General features: G+C 53.8%; 1 protein-coding gene across 5 annotated transcripts; it reads left to right on the plus strand.

Moving 5' to 3' along the window:
* Positions 1-4,596: 4,596 nt before the first annotated feature.
* On the plus strand, positions 4,597-18,502 carry ADAR (adenosine deaminase RNA specific). Of its 5 annotated transcripts, none has more exons than XM_074929127.1 (15): positions 4,597-4,617; positions 6,672-8,188; positions 9,509-9,695; positions 9,777-9,934; positions 10,339-10,480; positions 10,672-10,889; positions 11,140-11,296; positions 12,622-12,793; positions 13,385-13,478; positions 15,471-15,599; positions 15,706-15,839; positions 16,323-16,505; positions 16,939-17,051; positions 17,310-17,437; positions 17,748-18,502. In XM_074929127.1, the coding sequence occupies exons 2-15, from the start codon at positions 6,768-6,770 to the stop codon at positions 17,986-17,988; spliced, it is 3,477 nt and encodes a 1,158-aa protein (XP_074785228.1). In that variant the 5' UTR covers positions 4,597-4,617; positions 6,672-6,767; the 3' UTR covers positions 17,989-18,502. The 5 variants fall into 5 exon arrangements, with proteins under 5 accessions (XP_074785228.1, XP_074785229.1, XP_074785231.1 ...); XM_074929128.1 differs by lacking the exon at positions 4,597-4,617 and adding an exon at positions 4,664-4,758 and having other exon boundaries at positions 6,675-8,188; XM_074929130.1 differs by lacking the exon at positions 4,597-4,617 and adding an exon at positions 4,741-4,758.
* The last annotated feature ends 661 nt before the right edge of the window (positions 18,503-19,163 follow it).

The raw sequence follows: 19,163 nt of genomic DNA on the forward strand, positions 1-19,163 counted from the left end.
CAAGAACAAGCTCTGAGAAGCGCTGGGTGGCTCGAGGGTTGCCGGGGTCCCCGTCTGACACCCTCGCAGCGATGCTTTGGCCATCACCCAAGAGATGACAGCTCGGGAAGGCTGACCAGGCTGGAGCCACGCCGAGGAGAAGCGCCAGCATGCTTTGTCGTGGTGGGAGCGGCCGGTCTTCCCACATCCCCTCTCCGAGCTGGAGGAGCCACTGGCCATCGTGGCACCGGGCTGGAGGAGACCACCACAGGGTCAGACTCGCCAAGCAGACGTTGTGACGGGTATAAAACCACGATGGATCAGCCCCTTAGCACCCGAGAGCTGAAGGTGAAGGCTGTGCTCACGTGGCAGCCCCTGCCTCGCGGGTGGCTGCGCCGCAGTCTGCCTTCTCCTGCCTGTTTTTCAAGGGTACCTTTTGTAACAGCCGGAATAAAACCGTGCTGCTTCCCACCGCTGCAGCTGCCGTGGGAGTCACCGCGCCGGCTCCTTCGCCCGCTGCAGCTGTGCCAGCCCCACCTGCCTTTCCCTGCCAGGCTCCACGGCGGCTCAGAGCCAAGGACGAAGGCTGTGGGAGCACGCTGTCGCATCCCCGGAGCACACCGATGCCAGAGGGGAATAAGTATCGCGTGGACAGAGGTGCCAGGAGACGTGGCTGAGTCCTCCCTTCCCCTCTGCTCCGCACCGGGAGCTCTGGAGATGAGTAATCGCTGCTGACATCTTGAGAGCACAGACATGGCAGCTGCTGGGGCTGTATCAAAGCTCAGGTTCATTCCTTCGCTGAGCGGCGAGGAGCCTTGGGAGAAAAAGCTAGTGCAACGCCCTGGAGAGCTCTGCTGCTTCCCCAGCCAGGAACCAGCGCCTCAGGAGCAGGAGGGGGCAAAGCGGGTGAAATTATCACTCTCTGGGAACCAGCTCCTTTCTGCAGTGCACAGACCGAGGCCCCAGGCTCAGGTCGGGGCAGCATCTCCCCTGCCTTACCTACACCGTGCTTATAGCTACAATAAAAATCTATTGAAAGAAAAGAAAGTATTTTTTCCCCTCTGAGGGAACAGAAGGCACTGGAGTTATGGAGATTTTCCACGCCAGTTCCCAGCTGTGCATCTGCAGCCAGACACAAGGAAAAGCAACATTTGGGAGGACGTGGGAACTGACTCGGCTCAATTCTTCGCTCCACATACAAGGAGCCTGAAGCGCTTGATGGGCGCTTCTGCGAGAAGGCCAAAACCTAATTGAACCTCTTGCCTCGGCAATGCAAAAGCAGAGCTTGCCTCTGGGGTGGAGGGGAGCAGGCACCGGCACGGCTAATAATACACTGCCACTCCCAGGGCTGCCTTCAATTAAAAAATGCAGTCAGCTGATTTAGGAGAGCAACAAAATTTTGCCTTTGCGATCAAGCCATCAGCTTTTAACTCTCTTGTAGGAACAGGCTGCCTTCGAGAGCAAGGAAGTGATATTTTAGAGTGTCTAATAAAGCAGTTTAAAATGAAACTCTGCAGAACAATAGCTGAGAACTGGCATTTGAACAGAAAGTCGGGCGGGGGAGCTGTGCTACAATTTATTTCCTCTCATTTCATTTCGTAAGAGAGAAGCAAAACAAAGCAGACACCTGAGGCATCTCCAGCTGGCGCTGGAGATTTAGCAAATGCTGCCATCGCGCGGGGAAGCCTTTGCTCAGCCCGGGGGAAGCAGCGGGTTTTGGGGGAGCCCCCAGGGATAGAAAGGGGGGGGGGGGGGGGGCAGGATGAGCCTTGGCACCCTGGGATGCTGGTGCTGGGTGAACAAAGGAGCCCTCTCCATCCTCCGACAACATCTGCGGGGATAACGCAGGTACCCGCGCGTAAGCCGGTTATCAGCCGGCAGCTCCTTATCTCCAGCACAAATTGACTCGGCTTTGCGCGGCCGCGATGTCGGGAGGCTGCTGGAGCTTCTGCCAGCGTGCAGCAGACGCTGTGGCTGCGTTAATGCCGGGCCTTCGGCAGCCGGCGCTTCCACCAGTCTCCCAACCGTTCCTATGGAAACAGGTTGGGACTCTGCCCAATTTTCCATAGAGAAGGAGAACAGAGAATGAACTCCTATCGATTAAGTGGCTATTTGTCGCATTTAGGGTGTTGCAATTCAAGAAGATATATGGCCCCATAATGCCAGCTATAGATTATTTCGCAGGCAGGGTATATCACGATGCAGCGAAGAGCAGCGTTGTAACCTTCCCATTCTGCCTTAACAGCAGCCAAGATGAATCACATTCACCGAGGCTGGGTTACAGCTTGAGAGTGATCACAAGCAATTAAAAGGGGGAGAAGAAAAAAAAAAAAAAAGAAGAACGAACAGATTGAGGAGTTGATCGTTGTTTGCTCCACGTGCTGTGGAGTCATTCGTGATTCGGCGGTGGGTGGGAGACGCTGCTTATGTGGAGGGGTAGTGACTGACCGCTGGCATCTGCCGTGAGCCTCATCCCAGGCAGGGGAGTTTGTGCTCCCAAACCCTCCAAGAAATGAAGATGTGACCATTTCAGCTGGCACCAAGGGTCTTTTTTTTAGAAATTTAGTCTCTCCCATAACTACCATTACCCCAAAACCAAACTGGGAAACGCAAGCCCCCCAAATCTCTGCATCCAGAAATCATCTGAAAAAAAAAAAACAACCCAAAGGCTGAACAGCCCTCAGCTTCAAAACCACGTCACTGAACGTGAGCAGCAGCCGAGCCTGGCAATTCTGGGGCCTGACTCACCGTTTCTGCCTGCCTGCGGTGACTCCAGGCTCACTGAAATGCCATCGCAAAGCTGCAGGGAAGCAGCCGCGGCGGGCACAGGGTCCCCAGCCGAGGGCACACGCACCCACGACCTCTTTGAGACAGGCAGAGGTGCTGGCAGGGAGCTCACCCTCATGTGTTTTGCTCATTCATGGACAAGTGTAGGCAGATGGTCCCCTAAAACGCATCTGGAGCCCGTCCCTCCCACCTCACCCTCTGCATCCACCCCCCTGGCAGGAGAGGGGCTGGGGACTCCCAGTGTGATGGTGAAACAAAGAAATTGGTTCAACGGTGAAGTGGGTTTTTTTACTCTTAAGTAGGAATTCTTTATTAGCAGCGCTGAGGTCACGTTGGGGATTCTCCACCATAAGAGAGTTAGTAAGGGACATCCGTTTACGTACACACAAATCATATATTTTCATTATATTTCTAAGAAAAGGGGTGTCTTACGATAATGAGTTCTTGGAATTCGTTTACACAGACTGAGCATGTGTAGTGAAAATAGGGTGAGGGGCTTCTGTGGTTGAGGGAGGAAGTAAGCAGTCTTCTTCACAGCGTTCACTAACTGACCTTCTCTCCAGAGCGTGCGCTGTGAAGGAAAGTCCAGGTGCCTCCTTCCTAAACCAGCAGAATCATCCTCCCTGTAACCGGGTCTCTGTGTCTCCGTTCAAACTCCCCCTTAGCTCATTCTGGGAGTTGCCCAAGTGTCCACTGAAGGCCTTGAGTCCCCTCCCGGTGATTTCCGTAGGGAGCCTGACGGGCGTTTTAATCTCACCTAAACAGAGAGACCTAAGGAAACAGTTGAGGAGTCAGGAGTCCTTGAGAAACAAACGAAGCAAAGCACAAGCAAACCAGTTTAGTCTTAATAATGATCAGAAATTAATTTGTTTGAGCCCCGCGCCGCTGGCAGCCTCCGAGCCGTAGGAACCGCTCGCGGTGCCGGTACCTCCCGCCTGGCACCCAGCACCGCCGCCGCCTCGGTACTCGGATCCCTCTGCCAGATGGTAAATGACACACAACTATTTACACGCACGCAGCAAAGCAGCAGACAGGAACAATCTGTTCTCTGCCGGTAGTTTTCTAACTCACACAATTAGGAGGGGTTTTGCCCGTGAAAGGGAGGATCTGCCAGGACCGGAGGCTGCGCCTGGTTTGGGACCGGGGAGGGGAACGTCTCCACCTTCCGTGGGACAGGGTGGGACGTGACTCAGGCCTCGACGGGACGGGCAGCTCCGGCGTTAAAAAATATGTATTAAAATGGGGGTGAGGAAAATGGGGAGCCCGTGGAGGAAGGAGGAGCCCCATGGGGGAAGCGGGGGGGCCATGGCGAGGCCCACGAGGAATGGGGGGGGCCCACAGGAGACAGCAGAGCCCCCTCCATGGCGGCGGGGGCCCCACGGGGCACGGGGAGGCCCACTGGGGACAGAAGGGGCATAGGGGATTGGGGGCCTGTGGAACTGGGGGACACCCTCCCCTCCCCCCCGATCCCCCCCACAGGGGTCCCGACGCCCCGAGGGCGGCGCGCAACACGCATGCGCGGCCCGGCGGGGCCCGCCGCCGCCTCGGGTGACCGCTGTCGCTGCGGCGGGCGGTGCCCCGGGGTACGGCGGCACCGGGGGAAGCTGCCGCCTCCCAACCGGGGGAGGCGGGGGACCTGCGCAGCCTCTGCCCCAGCGGAGCGAGCGAACCGGGCCACGCTTGGCCCGCGGCGGCGGCACAGCCACGCGTGGCCCTGACTAAACATGGCCGCCGCGTTTTGCCCTGAAGGAAGATGGCCGCTGCGCGGCTGCCCTGCATCCCGCGCGGGCGGGCGCTCGCTTACGTCATCACCCTGCGCCGGCCGCGGCACCGGCGGCGGCAGCGGAGGGGGTAAGGGGGTGCGGGGGGGGCGGCGGCCGGCCCGGACCGAGGCTTCGCCTCGCCGCTAAACCCTGGGCCCCGGCCGGGCCTTCAGCAGCGCCGGGGGTGCTCATGGCCCTCCTGGGCGGAACTGGGCCGCCTCCTCGGCCCGTGAGTGTCCTGCGGCTCCCGCCGGGCCTAGTGACACGGGCGGGATGGGGCCGCGCTAGGCCGCGGCGTGACCGTGTCCCAGCAGCCCCGGGGCCCGGTCGGGGTTTCGGTAGGGCGGGGTGTCCCCTCCCCTGCGCGCTTTGCAAGCGGAACGCGTGCAATAAAGTGTTTTCGTCGGTGCCGCTCTTCTCCTTGAATCCCGTGGGACCGGGCGCGGTGTTCGCGGCCCTGCCCGCCTTCCCGCACGGTGCCCCCGGGGGCCGAGCCCGGCCGAGCCCCTCGCGGTGCCTGCGCTGGCCCATCGCGGTTCTGCTCGGGGAAGCGATGGTACATGGGTGCGGGGTAGCTCGTAGCTTGCCTTGGTCGTTGGGATTTTTTTTTTTTTTTTTTTTTAGGTGTAGTTTAAGGTGACAGCCGTTCCCGTAACACCTCTCCAAATCGGGAAAGCCCCAAATTCTGCGTCCCGTAGGGGAAAGAGCCGCGTCCCCCTCCCCCGCTGCGAGCTTCCCGGGCAAGGGGGCGGCCCCGGGAGGGGCGGGGAGAGCGCTGCGGGAGCGGGAAACGAAACCGAAACGGAGCTCGCAGCCATCTTGCCGGGGTGACCGGGTCCCTGCCTCCCCTCGCCGGGAGATGTTCTGCGGGTCGGGGTTTCTTTTTTCAGTTTATTTTCTTTCAAAGTAAGGGAATTTGGCGTATGGATGAAACAGAGGTAAGAGCGTTTTTTAAAACCCCTCTTCCTGCCTGCCGGGATTATTGTCCTGCCTTTGGCTCAGGGGTCGGTTTTAAAAGGATTACGAAGGACAGTGCCCCCCACCCGCCTCGGAGCTGGGAAGGGGGATCCCCCCAGCACCGCACATGAAGCCCCTGTTTATCGGGGTTGGTAAAATAAGTCCTGGTGGTGGCAGCTGGGTGCAGTTGGAGGCTGTTAATGACCTTATTTAATGAAAGAGAAATGTAAGTTGGCCTTGAGGTGTGTTTGATGAAGTTAGGGAGCTTAGTGAAGGTAAGACCTGTGTCAGAAGTCTGTGTTTGTGAAGATCGGTGGCTTAAAGAGGTCACTGCAAAGAAGGCAGGATAGGGACCTAGCAGCAGGTATCCGTTGCATGGTTTTATCCACTCAGTTTCACAACCAGAACTGGAACATATCCTGTGCCAGGTTATTTATTTTCAAAAAGCATATCAAAAGCTTCGACTTATGTCCTGTAGGTGAGAGGAGTGGCACAACTGTGTGTGATAAGAATGAAATTTGGGCTACAGCCCTCAGAAACTTTTTATATCATGGCCAGCTGCACTCCTATCCGGTTTCTCTGTGTGTTATCACTTTACTTCCCCTGTGGGGTGATGCTTTACATCTGCGGGTCACGTAACGTCCAGGAAGCAAAGGACATTTGGAGTTTCAAACTCTTTTGGCCATGAGTCTGAAAATTGTTGCAAACCTGTTGCAACTCTGTCCTGTATGACTGTGGGAGCAGCTTCACCTCCCTGTCCCCCCGCAACCCGTTTCTCTGACTGCAGAGAGAGACTTCTCTCTCTCAGGGCAGGGAAGTGGAACTTGTTTTGTGTTCCAGAAGTGCAGGGTGAGCTTCCACAGGAGCCATCGTGAACAGACAAACCGCCCTAGTTTAGTTAGTTTGAAATTCAGTCCAACGGGAACAGAGGGTCACTCTTATTAAAGCTGTTCCCCGTGGTTAACTTCACCTGCCATTCCTGACTGCTGGGTTCTGTGCAGGACAGACACAGTTTGCTATTTGTGTTTACATGAATACTTTAGCCTCAGTAGAAAATGGGATTGCTTGAATAGGTGAAGATGCTTGAAATGCCTTAGTAACAGGGGAGCTGTTTAAACTGCACTTCTGGAATCCTAGAGTTGCATGAATAGATTCTGAATTGTGTTGGGTTTTTTTTTCACCTAGCAGGCCCCTGTTTAGGACGGGAGAGTGCAGAGCGAATCGCAGCTCCCTCCTGGCGCACAAGCAGCCGGATTCACACGCCTGTCCCAGCACTGCGCTATGAACAGAGGCGCTGGTCAAGGCAGAGGCTCGTATTTTACCCACTCAAGACATAACTGCGCTAATCAAGGTTTTTTTAACCACCCTCATACCCTACGAGAAACTAACTTTTTACACCAGCAGTTCCTAACAGAGCAGGACACTGAAGTCTGTTTGCTTCAGGGACAGGGATCACACGAGGAATTGCAAGCTGTGGGACCGGCTCCTGCAGAGGGATGGCGACCCAGCAGCAGCAGAGCAGGATGGCATAGATTCTCCAGCCAGCGCCCGAGGGTAGAGAATTTGCCACGTTATTGCCCTCCTCAGTACCGTCATCAAGAGAACTCAGAGGGAGATTCTAACACCATCAGGCTGAACTTCCAGAGACTGTCTCTTGCCAGACAGGACCGTGAACAAGAAATTCTGAATATTTTCAGGCAGCTTGGGGAGGGGAAGACTTGTACAGTTCATGATCTCACACGTAAGCTTAAAACTCAAAAGAAAGAGGTCAACCAGATATTGTATAAACTCTTTAGAGAAGGCAAGTTGCACAAAGGAGGAGAGACGCCGCCACTGTGGAGGATTGCCAGCACGAGCACAGCGAGAGAAAGAAGCCCCACAGACCACAGCAGTGATCGCCCAGGTCCAGCTTGTGAGAGCAGAGGAGGAGAGAGGAGCACAGCTGGCTCAGCAGACACCGATCCCATGATGGCTGAGACAAAGGACAAAATCTGTAACTACTTGTTCAGCGTGGAAGAAACAACGGCGCTCAACCTCGCCAAAAACATTGGCTTTTCGAGGGCCAAGGACGTTAATGCCTTTCTTAGCGCGCTGGAAAAGCTGGGGGATGTCCACAAGCAGAACACGAACCCCCCACGGTGGTCCCTGACGGACAGGAAACGCGAGCGGATGCAGATGAGGCTGAAGGCCTCTGCGATAACGCAGGTGGTGGATCCCGCTCCTGAGCTAAGTTTCCTACCTTCCTCTGTTCCTCTGTGTCCCCAGGAAGTGGCCAGAGCTTCACCAGCAGTGTCAGCATTGGAAGAAGAGAGTATAGAAAACGGGCAGCAGGCTTCGGGGCAAACTGATCAGAGTGATGTCAGTGACACGGAAGCAGCCCTGTCCGAGGACGCCAAACCTGAATTCTCCGGTTTGAGTAATTATGATAACTCTGAAGATGGCAAGTGGGCCATGGATGATATCCCAGATAATCTGAACACTATCAACAAGCAGCCCGATGAGTCAGAATGCATCATGAATTCCCAGTCTTCCCCCAGTTACGCTGCCCAGTTTGAGACTGCTTTCCCATGTACGCCCGTAGAGAAACTGATGGCTTGTCAGGAGAAGAACCCAGTGAGTGGCCTTACTGAATATTCCCAGTACACGTACCAGCACTGTGAGTTTGCCATGCTGGAGCAGAGCGGACCCTCTCACGAGCCACGGTAAGAAAATGTCCTACCTTTCCTGAGCTGTCTTTTTGCTTAAAATGATCTGACTTTAATTAACTTCATCCACTCAATTTTGTGCTGAAGGACCACTCATTAATATTTGCTTCATTTCAGAAGGATTAGCCTACTTGATTCCTTGCAGCAGCTTAAAAAAAAAAAACAAAACACCAACAACAAAACAAGGGTAAAATTTAACCCCAGGTAGCCTGGTTTTGGTAACCCTGCACCTCATCTTGAGTAGCAAAGGTGGGATTTGTCTCTTCAGCTGGGTCCTGTCTGATTTAATCACTTGGCTTTCAGTTTGATTGTATAGTGGGAAACTGGTGTTTTCTGTTGCCTCTTAAGATGCTCTGACCCTGGAGGTGGTGTGAAGGGAGCCCCAAACGAAGTGCTTGGGTGCAGGTATCTTGGGTTAGACGAGGTGAGCCCGCTCTGGATGTTTCTGTGGTGTAGCTGGTCCAAGCAGAGCATGCAGCATGACGCTGGGGTTTGCAGAGTCACCCTCTGGAGTCCTGCTTCCCCTTGTGACATCGTGGCTGTTCTGAGCACCAGCGAGACGGTGAAAAGCGCCATATGTGCCACGCTGGAATATGTCAATAGATCCGCTAGACGGGAAAATTGGCCTACTTTCTAAAGATGGAGTCCCAGGCAGTTTTTGTTTGGTTTGTTTTGGGGTTTTGTTTTGTAAGGAGGAATCTGAACAGACTTAGCCCCATAACCCCTCCCCAGATCTGGTTTGACCCGTTCTTGTTGGATGTCGGTTTCCTCTCTGTGGGGCTGGAGGACAGAAGAGGAGCCTTGTTTGTTAGAGTTCACAGGGAGGAGACAGACACAGACATCAAAAGCAAAAGGTTTACGCGAGGCAGCACCTCTCTGAGATGGTGTGAATGCACTGGCTAGCCAGCAAAAATGCCAGAGGGCTGAGTGACCCCAGATGACCAGGTACAGATGGAATAGTGCAGCCTGCTTTTAAGCTTTCTTCATCCCCGTGCAGGAGACATAACCCAACGGTTCTTTGTGTACAGACAATAACGCGTTTCTGGTGCTTGTGGAACAAGGCGATTCATCCTCTTCCTCCCAAACAAAACCTGGAGCTGCTCCTCTGTCATGAGCAGCTCTGGAAACGTGGTGAAACGATGCCCAGGTGCAGAGCTGTCGGGGCATCCTTGGTATTTTTGTCTTCTGCACACGGCAGCCTGGGTTTGCTCTCCTAGCCGGGAGCAAGCTGTTCCCTCTCACTTGAATTCCAAAAGCAGCTCTGAAAAGACCACGCTTCTGCCTCTCGATTTACCTCCTTGGTTTTCTCTTTCAAAGATTTAAGTTCCAGGCAGTGATTAATGGGCGCCGATTCCCACCAGCAGAAGCAGGGAGCAAAAAACTCGCGAAGCAGGAGGCAGCAGCTAACGCTATGAAGGTCCTGATGAGCGAAGCAGAGAATGGAAGACACAGTGGAATTAAATCCGAAGAGTCGTTTCTCTCTGACAACTCTGAACCAGAACTGGTGAGTCTCGTTTTCTTTACTTGTGAGGCTGGTCGAACAGTGTTTGGTCTCAAACAGATTTCCTCCGTTTTCCTGCTGTAGCCTTTGCAGCCAGAGCCAGAGCCGTCGTCTGCGCCAGCTCATCTCAACCTGCTTCCTGGGAAGCACCCCATCAGCATCTTAATGGAGTACGGACAAAAATCGGGGAACACGATCGAATTCCAGCTGCTCTCTCAGGAAGGCCCACCTCATGATCCTAGGTATGGCCTGTCACTGTCGGCTTTGGGGAGGATAGAAACCCTTTCTTTAATATCTGTCCTCTTCAGCACGCTGCCCGCATTCCCGGACTCATCGCTTCCCTAGCTGAGTGCTCCTCTTATCCCAGGAGTCTGGGCATGGCTCCTCCAAGACATCTGCCTCCAGAAAGAGACCAAAACCAGTGCCCTTTCTCAGAGAAAGGATGCTGTTCCTTCTACCAGAGCAAGAACAGGTTCCAGTCCTGTACCCTACCTGGTAGTGCTCTACTGGGATTATTTAGGGCTGTTGTGGTAGATTTAAATTGGAGATAACCCAGAAGGATTTAACTTGGACTGGGAGAAGGGGATAATAAACAGATCGAGACACCTATGCTTAATACTTTTCATGTGCTATAATGTCCTGTCAGGTTCAGCTACTGTGTGAAAATGGGTGACCAAATTTTCCCTGCTGTGGTAGGAAACAGCAAGAAGGGAGCAAAGCAAATGGCAGCAGAAGTTGCTGTGAAGATTCTTTCTGGAGAGTCTGTACCTCATGTCTTGCCTGAACAGGTACAAAGAGCTTCTTTATAAGACCCAAGTGTTTTGGGTTGGTTTCCCCCCTCCTTTATTTCATATTCTACTGGATTTCACCCCACAAGGTCACGTGCTGGCTCTGGCAGAGGTTTGCTGGGTGCTCTTGGCCTGCGGCAGTACCAGCTGCTCGGTATTTAACAGCCTTCTCCTGTCTAACTCTGCTCTAGCCTGCCGTGAAGCCCCACGGTGAGCAGTCCGTGCACAGCTGTGGACCGTGGGTTGTCACTCCGGATGGATCCAAGGTGGTGAAAACAAAGGGTGCCGGGGAGCTCATCAAATACCTGCATGTCAATCCTGTTGGTGGCCTGCTGGAATACGCCCACTCCAGTGGGTTTGCTGCAGAGTTCAAACTCATCGACCTGTCAGGACCTCCCCATGACCCCAGGTAAACAGCTGCATCTGTCTAGGAGGAGCTTCTGCACTGTTGCTGGTGTCCTGGAGAAAGAGCAGAGAACGCAGAATTCCTGGTGCAGTTTGAGATGGCAACAGGCCAAGCCGCTGCCTCTGCCAGACCTTATATCCGGATGACAGTCAGCTACCTCCACTCCCCTCCTCTCTCCGCTGAGACAATTTAAAAACCAGACTGAAATCCCGAGGTTTCTTGGTTTCTCAGAGGTGTGCTGCTGTCTTTATAGGTTTGTCTACCAGGCGAAGGTTGGAGGCCGTTGGTTCCCAGCTGTGACTGCACACAATAAAAAACAGGGCAAGCAGGAGGCGGCTGACGCGGCGCTCAGAGTCCTCATCGGGGAAACAGCGAAGAATGAACGCATGGAATGGATGAACATGACCGAGGTAAATCCTCTAAAGCTGGGACTGCTTTTGTAGCTCTGCCTGTCCTGTGCCTTTCAGTCCAGCAGAAAAACACCTTTAAGATCAACCGTGAGATCTTTGTTCTCTGAAGGTGTAGATTAAGTTTTCCTGAAGTGGGTTAGATGTTTCCTCAGGGCACAGACGTACTCTTCCCTCCTGCTGGCCTCTGCTTCTAGGGCTTAATTACCATCAGATTCTTCCACAAGCTGCTGTAATGTGTTCCTGTGGTGGAGCAGGAACATGTTCATTTTTAATTCTGTGACTCCCCCCCCCCCGCCTTCCAGATTCCTTCATGCTGCATTAAAAATCGTGTGTCAGCTCAAAAACTCATACATCAGACAAGAGCAAAGCTCTGATTGTGTCAGGATGGCTGTCCCAAACCTGTGCTGCTTTAAATCACACTTAGAGTTTTGTGATCTCTTAAAAGCCGTGTTCCAGGCTGCACAGCTGAGCACAGCAGCTGTGGCTCTAAATAGAAAAGCCATCAGGGGGGATTTGTCAGTCAGCAGTGCTAGAGGAGGCAAGTGCCTGTCTGAGTGACTGTGCAGTCTCCTCGCAGGCAGCCGGAGAAGGAATTCCTCCAAAGCCACTGACAGATTTCCTTGGCTGAGTCTCCGGGAACAGGCAAGATGGGTTTTGTCCCTTTGCGATGGGGGTTTCCCCTGGCAGTCTCGGGAGGAATGGCCATTCCTCAGCCCACTTTGCTTGCTGCCAGGCAGACAGCTTGCTGCTGTCTCTTAACGATGTGCTCAAAGCTGAACTCAAAGCCTTGGACAAGGTTTTCCCAGAAATACCTAAAAACTTCACCCACCCCTTGACACAATTGTTCTCTTCCCTCTACAAACATTCAGTGTGGCACTTTTTTTTTTAAATAACTGAAATGAGATTAAATTGGCCCAGCCTTGTTAATGTCTGCCCTTCCAGGTACGAGCAGCAAAGCCAGCTGCTTTCTTAAAGCCTTTGCCTTGCTCTGTGTGTTCCTCAGCACTGCAAGGTGTTGAGGGCAGGTCCCCGGAAAGCTGTAAAGTCTGAGGATTGTGCTCTTGTTCACTGTCTGTCTTGGCTGTTAATCTGGGCAGTTGTGGCTGCTGGCTGCTCTGGCACAGCAGAGCCTGTCAGGACAGGGACTCCACCTCTCCTTGCAAAATAAAGTCCATGCGCTCAACCCAAACCCATGCTGCCTCTAGCTCGTGCTTTCTGCCTTCCTGTTGGATAGCTGTGCATCGAGTTAGCTCCTCCTCGAGCTGTTTTGTTCCACGACCTGCTCGTGATCTCTTAGCAACCTTGCTCTTGTGCCCCCGTCGCAGCTCCCGGTGAGCGGCAGCACCCTCCACGATCAGATGGCGATGCTGAGCCACCAGCGCTTCAACACCCTCACGGCTCGCATCCAGCACAGTCTGCTTGGGAGGAAGATCCTGGCTGCCATCATCATGCGGAAAGGAAATAAGGGTCTGGGAGCGGTGGTCAGCATCGGAACGGGTACGGACAGCTTCCAGTGAAAGCTGAACTCTTACTTTCCCACTAGGTTCCCTGTCAGCACCCGCCAGGGAATGGCTGTTGCTGTAGGAGAGGACAAGGAATGTTCCCAGGCCTCACGTGGTGTCACAAGTGATCTGGTTAGAGAGAGAGAACAAAGCTAATGTGCCTGCAGCTATACTGCCCTTAATCTTTGCTTGCGTTGCAATGTGCTGGTCTGTGCATCGGAGCATGGATTCCCCACGTTGTACAGCACAGGATCCCCCAGCTTCTCTTGGCTGCACGGACCTCAGCTCCCTCCTAACCACATTTCCACCCAGAGTGCTGGGCTGAAAAGCACTCGGGAAGGGACCCTGCCCCTAAATTTGTGGCAATTTAAGTCTCTGCTGTCCCTAAAGTAGTGTGTGTGCTCTTTGTCCCTTTATTCTCCTAACTGCGTGGATCAGAACAATGATTTAATAGGGTGCTGCTGCTGCTTGGGACCCCCAAGAAGTAAAACTTGAAGCCAGATGAAACCGTCCCTCTTTCTGTGAAGCTGTGTGTTGACTTTGATGCTTGCCTTTTTTTTTTTTTTTTTTTTTAAATTCATTTCAGGTAATCGTTGTGTCAGAGGAGAAGAGCTGAGCTTGAAGGGGGAGACAGTGAATGACTGTCATGCAGAAATCATTTCTCGAAGAGGCTTTGTGAGGTGAGAGAGGGAGAGGGGCCTGCCAGGAGGTGCTGACCCATTTGGGAGGGATGTAGCTGTGCTGAGGGAGGCTGCGATCCTCTGACGTTACTGTTTACCCATGTGTTGTTAAATAGAGGGAAGTTATTTCTGATAAGAAGGGGCCGTGCCTGAGTGGTGCCCAAATTAGTACCGAACTGGAAACTTGCCAAGAGCCTGAGGGCCACATCTGATGTACTTAAAATAAAGCGTCTTGCAGAGGCTGCTTGGCCGGCGCGTGGTTCTCTCTGAGCCAAGGTGCTGGGAGATCTGCAGGCCAGGTCCCCTTCTGGCCTCTCTGGATCTGGGTGTAGAAGGCTTCAGGAAAACATATCGAATGTGTTTGCGTTGATAAGTCAGAAACCCGTTTTCATTGGTTGGAAAGGGTTTTCCCAACTAAACTGCACAATTGTTCTCCTCTCTATAAACATTCAGTGTGGCACTTTTTTATTTTCTAACAAACGAAGTGAGATGAAGTTGGACCAGCCTTGTTAATGTCTGCACTTCCAGTTACAAACAGCAAAGCCAGCTGCTTTCTTAAGCTTTTTTTTCTGCTCTGTGTGTTCCTCAGCACCGCAAGGTGTTGAGGGCAGGTCCCCGGAAAGCTGTAAAGTCTGAGGGTTGTGCTCTTGTTTGTTGTCTGTCTTGGCTGTTAATCCGGGCAGTTGTGGCTGCTGGGCTGCTCTGGCACAGCAGAGCCTGTCAGAGACAAGAACTGCACCTCTCCTTGCAAAATCAGGTCCCTCGCATGGGCTCTGCTTGAGGAGTCTCTTTGAAGCTGCAGTTTTTTGTGAGTCCTTGACACTGTGTTGGAGACCTCAAGGTTTTCCCTGTCCCTGGACAGAAGCAGCCATAAAAGACCCAGTCATTGTAAACAGATCATGAGGTTGTGTTAATAATACCCCTTGTGTTCAGCTGCCTGTGGGGCTGTTCAGTCTTAATGCAAACTTGGTGCTGACTAAAGGTGCTGGGCTAACAACCTTGAAGTCTCCTTCACACTCGGATCAGATGCACGCAGGCAGCAGCCACCCAGGCTGCTTTCTGTCTCCTGCCAGTGCTTCCCTCTGCTCACCTGACAGAACGCTTATTTTCTATTGTATGTCCTTTGCATGGCAGGAAATCTGCTTGATTTCATGCCTTCTCTGCAGCATCAAAGACTATTCCTTGGTTCCCACCTATTCTCAGGCATGGCTCCTGGTCTTCACACTCCTGTGCAACAGCACTGTGCCCAGGTGGCCAATGGCATCCTGGCTTGTACCAGCCCTGGCGTGGCCAGCAGGGACAGGGCAGGGATCTGAGCCCTGGGCTCGGCACTGGGGAGGCCGCCCCTCGATTCCTGGGTTCAGTTCTGGGCCCCTCACCCCAAAAAGGCCATTGAATGACTCGAGCGTGGCCAGAGAAGGGCAACGGAGCTGGGGCAGGGTCTGGAGCACAGGTCTGCTGGGGAGCGGCTGGGGGAACTGGGGGGGTTCAGTCTGGAGAAGAGGAGGCTGAGGGGAGACCTCCTGGCCCTCTGCAACTCCCTGCCAGGAGGGGGCAGAGAGGGGGGGTGAGTCTCTGGAGCCAAGGCCCCAGCGCCAGGCCCCGAGGGAATGGCCTCAAGCTGCCCAGGGCAGGGTCAGGCTGGCTCTGAGGAAGGATTTCTGTGCAGAAGGGGCTGTTGGGCGTTGGAATGGGCTGCCCAGGGCAGGGGGGAGTCCCCGGGATCCCTGGGGGGGTTGAAGAGTCGGGCTGAGCCAGCGCTGAGGGATCTGGGGGAGTTGGGAACGGTCAGGGGGAGGGTCATGGTCGGGCTGGAGGAGCTTCAAGGGCTTTTGCAACCCGGATGAGTCTGTTGTTCTGTGACAGGAGCAGGTGACTTGGTGTGACAGAGGCAGAGCTTGGGACCTTGCCTGGCACGAGCAGTGGTTGTACTGAAATGCTCCTTGCGTGAGGAGCAGAGCAGCCCTTTTGATGTGATGTTGTTATTTTCAGGTTTCTCTACAGTGAGCTGATGAAGTATGACCCGTCCAATCCTTCCTCTGCAGAAGAGAGCATTTTTGAGCCAGCAGGAGGAAAGAGACTCAAAATAAAGAGCGGTGTTACCTTTCACCTCTACGTCAGGTTTGTGTGGAGCCGTGCAGGGAGCGAGCGGTGTCCCGCTGTCACACCCCTTGCCCTGGCTGTTTTCTGGGAGTCGGTGCTAACCTGGGCAGCATTTGTTTTCTAGCACAGCACCTTGTGGAGACGGGGCGCTCTTTGATAAATCCTGCAGCGATCAGGCGAGCGTGGTGGGACAAGCCCAGCATCAACCTCTCTTTGAGAACCCCAAGCAAGGCAAGCTGCGGACCAAGGTGGAGAATGGTGAGTGCGTTCGCTCCCTGCACGGTGGGGTGGCTCCAGCCCTCTCCTCTGAGCCTTCCTGGAGCTCCAGTTTCCTTCCCCCTTTCTGCGTGGTGCTGTTGTGGGGTTTGAAGTGTTCAAAAAGCAAAGGAGATGGGTGAAAGGGGTGGAGAGATTAGAGAGGCCCTTCTCCTTCCCAGTTCTGCCTGTTCGACTGCGAGAGCACAGCTGAAACTTGCTGCAAAGCTTCTATGTCTGTGACCTCCCTTTCAAGCACTATTTCATTCTGCTTCAGCCACGTTAAAAATGACTCCTGTAATCAGTGCCAAGTTCCTTTTTTCTTGTGATACTAAAACATTCCCAGAACCCGGTGACAGACCGACTCCAGAGGTCACGCCACAGCTGTGCACGGAAGTTTCTTGTGCAGTTGGCTGATGGGGTTTGGTTTTATTGAATATCTGCCTCTACAGAAAAGCTTTTTTTTTTTTTCATTCTCCTGTGCAGGGGAAGGTACCATTCCTGTGGAGTCGAGTGACATTGTGCCCACGTGGGATGGGATCCAGCATGGGGAGAGGTTACGAACCATGTCCTGCAGTGACAAAATCTTACGTTGGAATATACTTGGCTTGCAAGGGGCGTTGCTGTCACACTTCATGGAACCGGTTTATCTCAGCTCTGTTACGCTCGGTACGAGACCTGCTGGGCCGGGCTGGATGTGCTGCCCCGTTCCCTAGAACTGGGTGACAAAACCTCCCTTCCCCAAGCGGTGGAAAATCTTGTGGGAGTAACAGACGTGAAACGTCTTTTTTTGACAGAGCTGCGCTGTTTGGAAGTGAAAAGGGAGTTTGTGGATTTTACCCTGTGGGTGGAGTGGGTTTTTCTCCAAAGTTCTTGATTTTTTAGAAGGCGCATGTGATCTGGGAGGGTGAGACAGAAATTGCCAGTTTGTGTCTTCGCTGAGAAACGTCGCAGTCTATAAATCTTCATTTTACACATCCAGGGTACACGTAGCTGATGCAGAAAGCTCACGGCCGCGTGGAGCTCGTCAGAAACACTCTGATTTTCGGGGTTTGGCCTCTCCACCCCCTGTTCCCTCATTCCTCCCTGTCTGTCTCCGCAGGTTACTTGTACAGTCAGGGCCACTTAACGCGCGCGATCTGCTGCCGCGTGGCGAGAGACGGGAACGTGCTGCAGGAAAGGCTCCAGGCTCCGTATCGTGTGAACCACCCTGAGGTACAGGCAGCCTCGTCCCCACCTCGTCCCCCTCTGCCCCGGGGCCAGCACCTCGCTGAGGCGCTTTGCAGCAGGGTCAGGGAGGTTAACGGCCGCAAACCTGCCCCTTTGTGTCATCCCGCAGCGTCTGGGGGGTTCCTTAGTCTGGGAAAAAGGAGGCCAAGGTCGCTGCCCCTGTAGGCTTCAGCTTTTTAAGAACTCAGCTCTTGCTGCTCGTGGGAGTTTGGGATGAGCTGAACCCTCCTCCCTCACACACAGGTCGGGCGAGTCAGCGTCTACGACTCGGGGAGACAGATGGGCAAGATGAAGGAGTCTTCGGTGAACTGGTGTCTTGCTGATGAAAGCGAAGTTGAAGTCTTGGATGGCACAAAAGGGAAAGTAGATGGGTAAGAAGAGCCTTTCCTGACGCTGCTTTTCTGTTTGGGGACGGGGAGGGGGGGACAGCTCTGAAGTCACGGACGTTCTAGTGCCGGGCGTGTGGGGAGGGTTGGAGAGAGGAATTCCGAATGGGTGTGAGTGAGCACTCTTGAAGCAAAACAAAATATTGCCCAGCCCTTACAGCAGAGCCCCCTGAGCCAAGAAATCCCCCAGGCATCCCATTGTAGGTTTTTCCCTGAGCCCCCTGCTTTTCTTTGCTCCTCTGCATGCCACGTCCTTCATTGCTGCCTTTTTTTTTTTTTTTTTTTTCCTTCTCAGACCGAAGCTGGAGGTGTCTCGTGTATCCAAGAGGAAAATGTTCGCCCTGTTCCAGCAGTTACGTGCCAAGAACAACCGCAAAGACCTGCAGAACCTCTCGGTGTACTCGGATGCCAAGGAGGCAGCCACAGCCTACCAAGAGGCCAAGCAGTGCTTCTTCAGCACGCTGGAAGAGATGGGCTACGGCAGCTGGATCCGCAAACCCCAAGAGGAAGATAATTTCTCTCTCCCTGATGCATAACGAGATGCTGTGCGTGGCGGGGGGGTGAGCCCTCCTTTCACCACCATCTTTTTGGAGTGGAATGAGGAGTGTGCAGCAGTTTCCCCTGTAGGCCTGGCTGCCTTCTGTCTGCTCTTGTTACTCTGAGATCCTGCCCTTTCTCTTTTTAAAATGTGCATGAAAATGATTGTCTTTTTTTTTTTTTAAGCTAGGGCAGGCTCCACCCCTGTTTGCTTTTATGGTTTTGTCTCATTTTTTTAAAAGAAGGCACAAGAAATCAGAGGGATTACCGGACTGCAAGCTCAAAACCTTTGGACCGTGCACTACAGATCCCTCTGGCAGGTTTTCAGGCAAATTTTCTCTTTTCAGAAAAAAAAAAAAAAAAAAAAAAAAGCAGCTAACTGGCTGCTTTTATGTGTCTCTAGCCGAAGGTGGCTGGCAGCCCCTCTGAGCTGGGCCACGGGACTGGGACTGATCTCTGCAAGACGCCAGCAGGACGAGCATTACATTCCGCATTAATAATAAAAAAAGAAAATTTCTGTATTATTTGCTGGCTCTGTGCTATGGGTGTGTTAATTCCTGTGGGGTGGAAGAAGGGCGCTGGGTGGAGCACAGGGGGCTTCGAGGGGGCACCGAGGTGACTTATTGTTTGCTCAGTGGCAAATGGATCCGTGTGGAACTGCAGCAGTTGTGGATTCAGCCTCTTGCCTTAAGCCAGGGACAGAATTTGAGTTGTCAACAGTCTTGAGTGGCTGGAGAGCTGCCAGTCAGAGAGGGACTGGGGGGGGTGAGAATGAGCCAGAGTGTGCCCAGGGGGCCAAGGAGGGCAATGGCATCCTGGCTTGTACCAGCCCTGGCGTGGCCAGCAGGGACAGGGGAGGGATCTGAGCCCTGGGCTCGGCACTGGGGAGGCCGCCCCTCGATTCCTGGGTTCAGTTCTGGGCCCCTCACCCCAAAAAGGCCATTGAATGACTCGAGCGTGGCCAGAGAAGGGCAACGGAGCTGGGGCAGGGTCTGGAGCACAGGTCTGCTGGGGAGCGGCTGGGGGAACTGGGGGGGTTCAGTCTGGAGAAGAGGAGGCTGAGGGGAGACCTCCTGGCCCTCTGCAACTCCCTGCCAGGAGGGGGCAGAGAGGGGGGGTGAGTCTCTGGAGCCAAGGCCCCAGCGCCAGGCCCCGAGGGAATGGCCTCAAGCTG

Source organism: Athene noctua, chromosome 29, assembly GCF_965140245.1.
Source record: "Athene noctua chromosome 29, bAthNoc1.hap1.1, whole genome shotgun sequence".
Taxonomy (NCBI): domain Eukaryota; kingdom Metazoa; phylum Chordata; class Aves; order Strigiformes; family Strigidae; genus Athene; species Athene noctua.